The sequence below is a fragment of the Siniperca chuatsi genome, linkage group LG9 (assembly GCF_020085105.1).
Source record: "Siniperca chuatsi isolate FFG_IHB_CAS linkage group LG9, ASM2008510v1, whole genome shotgun sequence".
Taxonomy (NCBI): Eukaryota; Metazoa; Chordata; class Actinopteri; order Centrarchiformes; family Sinipercidae; genus Siniperca; species Siniperca chuatsi.
This window is the reverse complement of record NC_058050.1, coordinates 4,346,455-4,357,928: the sequence shown is the minus strand read 5'-3', so window position 1 is coordinate 4,357,928 and position 11,474 is coordinate 4,346,455. Positions and strand designations below refer to the sequence as shown.

At 41.1% G+C, this 11,474-nt stretch overlaps 1 protein-coding gene across 6 annotated transcripts; it reads right to left on the bottom strand.

Moving 5' to 3' along the window:
- Positions 1 to 10,261, bottom strand: LOC122882306 (homeodomain-interacting protein kinase 1-like). 6 transcript variants are annotated; one of them, XM_044209568.1, is made up of 17 exons: positions 9,303 to 10,261; positions 8,532 to 8,723; positions 7,198 to 7,379; positions 5,930 to 6,053; positions 5,007 to 5,123; positions 4,829 to 4,897; positions 4,512 to 4,699; positions 3,913 to 4,419; positions 3,760 to 3,830; positions 2,990 to 3,104; positions 2,759 to 2,908; positions 2,606 to 2,676; positions 2,385 to 2,448; positions 1,994 to 2,303; positions 1,836 to 1,907; positions 583 to 677; positions 1 to 75 (listed from the first exon to the last, which is right to left on the bottom strand). In XM_044209568.1, the coding sequence occupies exons 1-14, from the start codon at positions 9,567 to 9,569 to the stop codon at positions 2,153 to 2,155; spliced, it is 2,268 nt and encodes a 755-aa protein (XP_044065503.1). In that variant the 5' UTR covers positions 9,570 to 10,261; the 3' UTR covers positions 1 to 75; positions 583 to 677; positions 1,836 to 1,907; positions 1,994 to 2,152. The 6 variants fall into 6 exon arrangements, with proteins under 6 accessions (XP_044065503.1, XP_044065504.1, XP_044065502.1 ...); XM_044209569.1 differs by having other exon boundaries at positions 34 to 677; positions 1,994 to 2,108; positions 2,234 to 2,303; XM_044209567.1 differs by having other exon boundaries at positions 34 to 677.
- Positions 10,262 to 11,474: the final 1,213 nt, after the last annotated feature.

The following is an 11,474-nucleotide window of genomic DNA, read 5'->3' as shown; positions in this document are numbered from 1 at the left end:
GAGCATCAGCCACTTTTCTTGGACGCTTCTTAGGTTTTACTCCTAGTTGCTGAAGCCTACTAGTAGCTACGGTTTCTCCAGAGCCACGTAGAGAGAGAGAGAGAGAGAGTTGCGTCATCTCTTGGCTCATGGCTTTATTGGCGTGACTGCATACAATACAATGTTGCCATAGGATATTAACACAAACTATACAATCATAATAAACAAAACAAACAATGCTTAATAATACATTTTTATTTTTTACAGCAATGATTGCAGAGCTCGCTGCATGGCTCTGGGTTTCTCCCAGCTTCTGCTCTGGCAAAACTCCCAAACTAACCCTTTAACGGTAGAGACTGGAAGAAACCTTGGGAAGGACCAAACAAGAGGGAACCCCCCTTCCAGAGATAGTTTAGTGTCTAGTGGGCAAAAAAAAAAACCTGGTGCTGATAATTAAATGTAAAAAATTTATAAGAGGGAGCGCTCTTCACGAATAACTCTCCCAGTATCTCCTCCTCTCCTCTGGGTAACATCTAAAAACTATACTGGATGAGTGTTTCATCCTTGTTCCACCTGTGCAGGCGTTACTATTGACCTACAAACCTCCTGATGTCACCCTGCACCGTGGATCTGGTCTGCTCCGTCATCCCTCTGCGCTTCTTCAGCACTTCTTCGGCGCTGCTCTCACATCCATTGGCCTGGTGTTGTCAAACAAGACAAAAACATGACCGTTTTAAAGGGGCACCCCAGTGATTTAGTATTGCACTTACAAAGTTAGGGGTCTCATAAGAGACAGATTAGATAAAGAATGTTCAAAAGTGGCAGAAATCCTGACTTTTAAGGTGGTTTTTGTCGCCGTGATCTCTGTTGTTTTCAATGTAAACAAGACAGCAGCTGTGCAGCACCAGTTGATTCAGTTCAATTCAGTTTAATTTATATAGCACCAAATCATAACAGAAGTTATCTTTAGACCATACTCTTTATAATATTAATATTATATTGAGGATGGTTCAATTTCAACTTCTGTCACCGTGTGACCATGGCAACCATAGAAAACCAGACACAAGAGCTAATTTTACTGATATGAGTTCCCTGAATTTTAAACCTCTTCACCAGCAGTGAATAAAAATATCAATGAAGAGAAACAGTCTTGGAGCAATATCAGCTTCAAAGTTTGATTATCTGGTCCGAGCCAATAAAAATAATGATTAAGATATTAGTCAGCAGAACCATTTCCTCTATTTTAAGCTACAAGCTGCTCCATTTAGCTATGTGATGACTAGGTGGATAGCAGCAGCCTGTGGTGTATGGTACAGATCTTTATTAGGACTGAAGGTAGCCGGTACCCACAGAGGGGGAGCTGCGCCCTGCTGCCAACATTTAAAAATACAGAACATCCACATTGGCGGGAGCCAGACGCAGCAACCCAGTTAGACTCTCCATGCCCCCTAAATGCCAACTTCTCAACACATCTCAAGCTTGTAATGCAAACTTTCTGCTAAACATTTTAAGCCTTATACACAAGCTGAAATAACCCTAACAATATCATAAGGGTTATTTTTTCAAAGTTTGGAAAGCTCCCTCCAGCGCCACAGAAGACTGTGTTGTCACAGAGTAGTACACCTCATATTGAGCAAACTGAACTTCATGTGTCAAATCTGTGGAAATCCTATTAAAAATTATTCAGGGAGTCAATTCCACTTCATTTAACACAAGCGTAAAGTGTAAGATTAAATTGTAAATTCCTGATAATGTTAGAGCCAGCATTCTGCATACTGCTTCATGTATCAGACCTTTTAAGAGAATTTATTTAAAATCAGCTGATCCTGAGAGTGAGTTGCCATAGATGAGCCTACCTATATGTGTGTGTGTGTGTCTACACCCTCATCTTCATCCTCTTCCTCTATGGGGAGCTGCAGTCTCGACTTCTGCATAGATCAAAACTTGTTTGAATCTCTTGAATCTTAAAGTCTAATGATAGATCATCGAAACAGGAAAGTGATGCAACACTTACCTGTTGCCATTCTCCGAATCTTTACCAGCCACTTTTCTTGTCCTCAGACTTGTCCTGGGCCACCGTCGCTGGAGCCTCCTCAGAGTTGCTGAGTATTTTTGCATCTGGTGGACTTCTGTACTCACAGATGGAGAGACAGAGTTGCTGAGTCTGTTATACTCATATCGCAAGACATTTTCTGGCAAACAGATTTAAAAATATATTGAATTCAAGTGTGTGTGTTGGCATATGAGAGCCTACTTTGTGCGTCCGCAGCCCATCCAGAACTTGTCTTCTTCTCCTTTTCCCTCTCATCTCGCAGTCTGGGTTTCTGCACAGATCATCTGTTGTCTGAATCTCTTGAATCCTACAGTAACAGTGCAGTCTAACAGGGAAGTCACATAACACCTACTTGTTGTTACTCTCTGAACGTTTGGACTTCCTTGATGAAGCCTGATTAGAGTTGTGGAGCATCTCTGTGGGGAAAAAAGAAAACAAGGAAGTTCACATGTTCACCAACATTTGTAAACAAGGTAGATTCACAAAGTGTCACCAAACTACCCACATGTGTCATTTTTATACAGGAAATGGTTGAACTGAGACCCATTGAATAGGAGTCAAAGATTAGCTTACTTGTTTGTGTCTCCACCTCATCCAGGCTCATCTTCCTCCTCTTCCTCTCTGGTGAGGAGCTGTCTGGACTTCTGTATGAACCAAATATTGTTTAAATCACCTGAATTTTAACAGACAAATTTCACATGTACAAGCAAGTAAAATAATACCTACCTGTTCCCACTGTGTGAGGCTACAAATGTGACCCACGTCCTTTTCCTACGAGGTTTCATTTTGACCTCACTTGATGGAGCTTCAATTTGAGCCTCCTTTGAGTCATAAAGCAGACTCATCTTCCTTTCTGGCGAGCGGCTGTCTGGACTTCTGCATAGATGAAATGTGTTTGAATCTCTTGAATTTTAACAGTAAAATTGAATCAGTACACACAAGTTAAATAATACCTACCTGTTCCCACTGTGTGAGGCTATAAAAGTGGCCCACATTCTTTTCCTCTGAGGCTTCGCTTTGGCCTTGCTGGATGTAGCCTCAGTTGGAGCCTCTTTGGAGTTTTGAGGTAACTCTGGAAGAAAACGATGTTATAATGCTTAGAAAGTTAAGGGAAGCAATGGTTCAAAACCGGTTTCAACATACAAGTTAGTTACAGCATAGACTTAAAAGAACTTAAAGTTAGTCACTTGGTTGCTTGTACTGTAAAAGAAAATCGTAACTGTTTAGGGGCAAAAATGGAAGAATTCTAGAGACTTTTGTTGACGCTTTTAGTATTTATGACTATTTATGTGTGAGCCACATCCACAGCCATCCTCACCTTAGCAAAAAACATCAACGTACAACAGAAGCGATCAATAAATGATTAATGGATTATTAATCAGAAGTAAGCTAATTCAGATGTGATCACATACATTAGTGTCTCCTTTTTTAATTGAACAGACTATTACAGGTTTCTTAATTTCTGTAATTATTTAGTAGTAGCTTTCTGTCCTATTTCACTCGAATGATGCATCAGGTGAAACATCACTTTCTGCAGCACCGCTTTGATCGTGTTTGCCTTTAAGTTAAAGCGTGAGTAGAAACGGAGCAGCTGAACAAAGTGGTGAGTTTAGTGTGAAATAAAATAGCTACAACGTATCAGTTAGTGCTGATTTTACACTCAAACTTGCTTTCAGCTGGTGCAACAGGCTGCTGGTCCCAAAGTGAACTGCCATAGGTGAGCCTACCTTTGAGTGTCTGGACACCGTCTGGGTTCATCTTCCTCCTCTTTCTCTCTGATGAGGAGCCGTCCGGACTTCTACATAACCCAATTAGAGTTTGAATCTCCTGAACTTTAACAGTACAATTTCATAAGTAGAGAGAAGTTCATTTATACCTACCTGCTGCCGCTGTGTGCAGCTATAAAAGTGGCCCATGTCAGTTTCCTCCGTGGTTTAATTTCAGCTGTGCTGATTGGACCTTCAGTTGGAGCCTGTCTGAAGTCATGAAGAAGGCTCATCATCCTCCTCTTCTGCCTAATAAAAGTGGCCCTTGTCCTTTTCCCTTGAGGCTTAGTTATGGCCTTGCTGGACTGAGCCTGCTCAGAGGTGATGGGCAACTGCCGCTCTGGCCGGGTCCCTTCCTCGTGAATGGAGAAGCTAAGTTGCTGTGGTTCTGATGATCTCTGGTCCTCGTGGATGGAGAGGCAGCTGGAGACGGCCGATGCGATCCCCAGTACGAGGGGATGCTCTTGGCGACTGTGCCAAGCAGGAGGGACCTGGCGGGAGACATTATGCTGGTCCAGGCTGGCGCTTCTGGTGGTGCTGGTGGAGGCCTGCTGGTCCCTGTTATCAGAGCTCAGACTCTGATCCTGACAGACTTCCATCGTTTCACAGCACGATTTCACGCTGGAAGAAAATCAATCATTAAATCAAGCAACTACATTCATTCATCCACACCAGCACAGAGAATATATAAATGGTATTTAATGTAGACTTACTAGAAGCTGTTGGGGTAGCTATCTGCAATGTCATTCATGGTGATGAATGGATCCTCAAGAAGCTGGCTGGGTGTTACCCTTTTATGAACATCCAGATGAAGCATCTTCTTCAGCAAATCCACAAAGTTCTCCCGGTCTTCCATTTCTGCCATGGTGCCCTGATCTGACAGATGACAGGCTGGCCTTACCTGAATCAGAATAAATCACAAAGGTCAGTAAAATCTCTATGTATCTTAATGGCTCATGGTAATGAATTTGTGGCAAATGTTCTCATGTTTAAGAATTAAAAATCTGATTTGCCAAATGGGACTTCCTACCTTCTTCAGATCATCCAGGGAGGTGAAATAGCTTTCGGTCCAGGTGGCTTGTCCATATTCAAATGGTGTCTAAAGAGAAATAATATTCTATTAGCTAATCTGTCCCACACACAGTAAGTGGTATAGGATGGAAAGACAAAGAGACTGATGGAAAGACAGAGTTGTGTAGTGTTTGGACCTTTAATCTCCACCGACGTTCACGGCACCTCTTTCTCTGGAAAAAACAGATAGTTTTGACTCCATCGTTGAGAAGTTGCTGCGGTAGCTGACCCTGAGTCTGCACCATATGTCTTAGCTGTTGGTACAACAAAAAGTCACAAAGTTAGGAAATAGACATGTTTGCTTTCTTGCCCAGAGTTAGATGAAAAGATTGATCCCACTCTTATATTGGTACATTAAGTATGTAGCTGGAGCCGAGGTCATTAGCTTAGATTAGCTTAAAGTCTGAACAGCGGCTCCAACCAGGACTCCGGGCATGACGAAGACGCGGTGCGTTCAGGCGGGGACACGAGAGGCATCAAGCCGAGAGGAGCGAGAGAGAGAGAGGTCAGGCATCAGAGAGGCAGCGACAGCGTGTACAGCCAGAATATTTTTCACATCTAACGCGGTGAATTAAGGATTTATTTCGGCCAAATCAGAGTTGGCGATTGTAGGAACAGTTTAAGGACTAACCAAAACGGTTTTGGTGAGTTTTATTTAGTTTCTGTCAGAGTTTGAATGAAGTGTGTTTAAGCTGGTCTTAGTTCGGTGAAAGAGACAGAGGTGAATTCAGAAGGTGTATGGCTGTATTTTTCTGTTCAAGGTTAAAATATGTATAAGAATATTTCCTTTCTTGATATTTTGTGAGTTTATTTTGTTTATTTATTGGACTAAAAAAGCTTGTGTAACATTTCCAACTCGCTGCTTGGTATTACAACACAGGATGGGCCGGGACTAGCAGGTTAGCATGCTAATCTCAGTAGATATCTCTGCAACACAATACATAGATGTCGTTGACGTCAGAACTGCTACTACTTCACATTCTGTTGACAAGGTTTGTTTATTAAAAAAAAAAAAGAAATGCCAAATCATACATATTGCCCCTTTAACTGTAACACTGACCATGTCATATTCGCAGCTGCCAGGGTACAGCACATAGCCCAAGAACAGCTCCGCAGCAATGCAGCCCAAAGACCACATGTCAATGGCCACTGTGTAGGGAAATCCCAGGATGACCTCTGGAGACCTTTAGAAAAGAAAAATAAATACCAATACATTGTTTTGTTTTTTGTTTCGGCTGCTTTATTGGATATAAAATCCTAAGCCTTAACTCTGCTATAGAGACAGAGCGCAATTGAGTCCCGCCCACACCGGAGGGGAAAACAATTCATCGCTCTCCATTGACTTTATATGGCGTGAAGGTGCCTCCTTGTTACTTAGCGAACCACAGAAAAATGCCTAAAATCTGCTGTGTGGTGGGATGCACTACCAACAGCGTAAAGAACCCAGAACTAACTTTTTATAAGCTGTTGAACCGAAAAACTGAGCTTTTAAAGGTCCAGTATGTAGGATTTAGTGACATCTAGCGTTGAAATTGCAGTTTGCAACCATTTGAATACCGCTCAGATCATCCTCCCCAGTTCCAAGCGTGTAGGATAAATTACGGTGGCTGCAAAACTTGCGAAAAACTCGAACGGCCCTATGTAGAGCCAGTGTTTGGTTTGTCCGTTCTGGGCTACTGTAGAAACACGGCAGTGCAACATGGCGACCTCCACAGAAGGAGACCCGCTCACTCTGTAGATAAAAATGGCTTATTCTAAGGTAATGAAAACACAACGATTCTTATTTTCAGGTGATTATGCACTAACGAAAACATACTTATGAATATTATATTCAGTTTCTGCCAATAGCTCCTCCTAAATGTTACACACTGGGGAAAACTGGGATCATGCCACTCAGTTACCTGCACAGCAAGCATTTTGAAACTGGTCAAAGATCCAAATGTCATTTTTAGGCTAACTATATTTCTGTAAGTTAAGCTAAAGCATTTTGACAGAATGCAACTTGTGTTATAGTGGAATGTGGATAAACCAGAAAGCTATGCCGTATTATGTATGCAAGTGTTTTAGCTAACTACAGTAGTATTTCTCCATTAAAAGCAACATAAGGAGAAGGGACACTAAGATACACCGACAAGTTTGTCAATATACCGTTTCCTCTCTGGTAGACATAGGGTGCTAAAATAATCCTTTGACATGCTGAAATCTAATGTTTTGTTAGCATTTCAGCCCTTGGTTGCATTTTGTGGCGCAGATTGTTTTCCTCTCCGGTCGCCGTGGTTTTCAAAGTATGACGCACTGCGCTCTGTCTCTATGTTGGAAGTGACTTACCTGTAATAGCGTGGCTGGATGTAAGAGCCCCACTGTGTCTGTGAGACATGACAGGCCAAGCCAAAGTCAATCATTTTAATCTTCAGTGGCTGGTTTACACGGTCCACCATCATGATGTTGTCTGGCTTGAGATCTGTATGTACAACTCCTAGGCTCCTCAGGAGTTGTAGGGTTGTGGCCATCTGAAGTGGTGAATTAATCATGTAAGAAGGTCAATCACTGGACTTCAGATCGACGGATATTTCTGAATACAGCTTTGCCAAGTTTAGTGAAGACATCTGAGGCTGAGTGAGCTCTGTAAGATCTGAACTCAGTGTCATTTCAGGGCAAATTACTTATTTACACACAGTAGAACAGAAATAGAAACACCTTCCAAGTGAATGTAGTGGAATACAGTCCAGTACAATAGTAAGGATTTTTCTTGACTTCCTGCATTAAAATACACTGTAATACAGCACCACAAAAATCCCCCAAAAATCACTTTTCTGACAAATTCTCAACAATTGACCCTCCCCCGAGCAGCGATTCATGATAGCACATCCACTGTGTGGAAGCCAGTCCTGGATGCTGTCAGAGTTTAGGCTAACGTTAGCAGGTCTGCCCTGCTTTTTCATGGATTCTGGGTTTACACTCCAGCAACCCGGGCAGCTCCTTTTCCAAGATAGCGCTACATTTGCTAACACACTGATTAATCCTGATCTTCAAAGCTTTACAAGTAAAACATACTGTTTGAAAATCCAACAATAAAGCATCTAACCTCTGTCTTGCTTGTCCAAGTATTTAAGCTAAGCAGCCAAACAGAGTTATAAGAATGAAATAACAGTCTTCAGATCTACACTCCAATACAAAAACAATGTTTCTTTATTATCATTTATCATCAACAGTGAGGATGCTGACTTTTTGCCTGGGACATATTAGCTTTAGCCTCTGTTTTTTAGCACGATATATATATGCTGCCACCAAGTACATATTTGAGATACCTTTAACCTTTTTTAAAGGGTTCTCGTTTTAAAACCAATCTGGAAACATTGAAACGTCAGCTGGAGAAGGTGTTTTCAACCAGTGCTTGACTGAAATGAGAAGCCTGCTTTTTTCTAACTCTGCCTGAAATCAGTGACCCAGTGTTTCAAAAAATAATTCTGTCACTGTTATTGTAAACTGCTTATGTGCCATGTGAGAATGGAAAGCTTGACATGCATAGCAACAGTAACAGGGCTTGGTGAACGGTCATTGGCATTGTATTTTACAAATGTTCCTGCATGTATCCCCTCCTGTAGGTCTATTACATAAACCTTTTGTGGTACAACTCTAATGTAAGCAAAAGTGGCAAATACCTGGTGCAGGATTGGGCGGATTTCTTTCACAGAGAGAGAGCGGGACGGTTTCTTCTCTAGGAAATCCATCAGACTCACGTCCAGCATTTCAAACTCAAGACAAACGTGCTCTTTGTCAATAAAAGCATCATTGCATCTGACAAAGTTGAATCTGTCTGAGTCAAAAGCTCTCAGTTGTTGAAGGATGGCCACCTGGGGAACATATGAGATGTTTATATTTTGGGTATGCGATTTTAATCCAGTACACCTTTTTTTGTCAAATTCAGCAAATATCTCCTCACGGTCCGCTAGCTGTCCGTTCAGTGTGCGCGCTGAAAAAAAACTGTTTGTACACAACCCTGGCTCTGTAAATGGGAAACAAACAAAGTGGTTCGGACTGAGCCACACAACACTATTCCAGTCATGATTTGTGTGTCAGGTAACATTAAATGTCTTGCCCAGTGACATTCAGCTTACTTCCTAGTTTGCCAAGATGTGCTGTTGTTGTGATGTTAGCTATAGTAGCAGGAGAGTTGTGAGTATCGCTGTCTGGAGCTGCTGTGCTGGCTCTGGGAAACTGTCTCGTCCTCTCTCAACTGTAGGGACAGTTGCTAACCCACAACCTAGCTAAATTAGTTATATTACTCGCTGTGTCGTTGTTTGCTCTATATCACGGTATTTGTCATGGTATTGGATTTCTTCAGAATCGCATACCTTTTAAGATGAATGGTTTAAAGTACATTTGAAGCATCGTACAGATGAAAACTTTGACAAGCATCACTTCTGTTCGACCTCGTTCTGTGCCTCAGATGTAAAGTTGCTGTTCTTGATTATCTTCACGGCCACCGTTTCCTTGGTGGCTGCTTTTACGCACTTGGCGACTTTTCCAAAGGCACCCTCCCCCAAAAAAGAGCGAACCAAGTAGTCAGAGGAGGGGGAGGAGAGGACGCCTAGGACGGCCTGGGACTCCTCACCTGAAGAGGAGGAGGAGGAGGAGGATGTGGGCTCCTCCCACAATTTGTAGCCTAGAGGAGAAGGAAAGAGTGATAGACACAGCATGACACCAGCATTAAGGGTTTACATGCAGGGATGATATTTGTCATGCTCCCTTTGTGTTTAAGTGCAGATTGAATGAAAGAGTGAATTTTGGAAAAGGATTTATATGATTGCCGACTGAACATTTCATGTAAATATAAAACTACATAAAAATAAAATTAATCAAAAATCTCGGCGTAGATATGTTTATTTGGAAACGTTACTCCCACTGATTTCAAATTGCTTGTTTTATTTTTGATCACATTCCTGTTTGTAACCATTAATATGCCATTTTACTTCTTTTCTGATCAGACTAAATACATATTTCATTAAATTAGAAACTTTGATAGTCATGTAGAATAAAAAAACAAGATGAGAGAGAGGTGGTGCAACTATCTAAGCTTATGCTGTTTGTCTAGTTACTTTAATACATCTGCCTCATCAGTGGACACTATATGAATAAAGTGGGTAAACAGAAATTAGCTTTTGCCAGCAGTTTGAGATCACTTGTCGTTGGAAGGAAACTTATGACTTTTTGTCACTGAAACAAACAAATTGAATCAACTTACCATGATGTCACATGTGATGTTTTCTAAATGTTCCAAACAAGATTTTCTCGAAATTGAAATGTTGATCCTCTTGAACAAAATTACAGTTGAAATAATACATAGAAGTTATTTCTCACCTGCTGTTCTCTGTGACATTAGTTCATTCTAAAGGCGTCTATGGTGTCACATTCTGACGTTCTTTACATTCTGCAGGTAGAATTTCTTTATATTGTACTGTATGTCTTTTCTCTTTATTGAACACACATGTTTGCACCAATCCTCAAACAAACACACTTTAATGGAAATATTTTCTCTTGCATTCAACGTCAGAAATATCCGAGTACAGAAAAAAATACACATTTCAGTCAGATTCTTGCGTTTTCTGTTCTGTGGAAAATCAGCCAAAACTGTTAATCATATATATTTTTCAGTGTTCATACAACATTTACACGGGGAAGAGAAATGTTTGTCATTTTATACACCACTGTAATGCAGCATCATAATATGATACAATACATTTTAAATAACTTATATATACTTATTGAAAAGTTCCATGATCTACCAGTAAATGTAGCTGTCAACCTTAGCAGTACCGAAGCACATCGCATTCACCAAAGAAAAACTGATTAGAGACTTTATCTCGTAATTATGACTTACTATTACATAATAATGAGAAAAGATATCACCATTATGATATAACAGGTGTTACACCGTATTCTGTGACCCATCAGTGTTACAGCCATCATGGCGATTATATCATCAGTGGAATTAATGCAGAGACGACCCTGTGATAGTGGGAATCTATTTTTGAGGATCTACTACATTGCTGAACAGATAAAGATTATTTTACCATGATTATTACACTATTATAATGATCCTAATCACCATCATCATCTTTGTCACTATTATCATCATCATTATCATGACAAACATCATCATTGTCTTCATCGCTCAGATGTTAAATTTCATCTCAGAGCAGAGAATAAATCATTGCAAATCAGACTGTACCAGATGTCCGGTGCATCGTGGTTGTAACTGTGATTTTATCTGTGATGACAGCCATCACTGTCATGTTATGCTTTTAGACAGCAGTGTAGTTTTTGGTCCTTGTTGCTCACTGTACCTCAGAAGGAGTCAGACAAAGGACAATGAGGAAACAATGGTTCTGAGGGGGTGGGGAGGGAGGAGAGGAGTCATTAGAGGAGAGGAGGGATGGAACAAGGAGGCAGAAGAGGAGGAGGAGGAGGACAAAGAGGAAGGCAGAGTGGGAGGGAAGGGAGATGTCTTTGCATGCTTTCCTTTACCCCACAAGCCCATGTGGTGCTGTGAATCGCTGGCCTACTTTAGCCATCTCAAATTTGCAGTTCAAAATAAAGCCCAT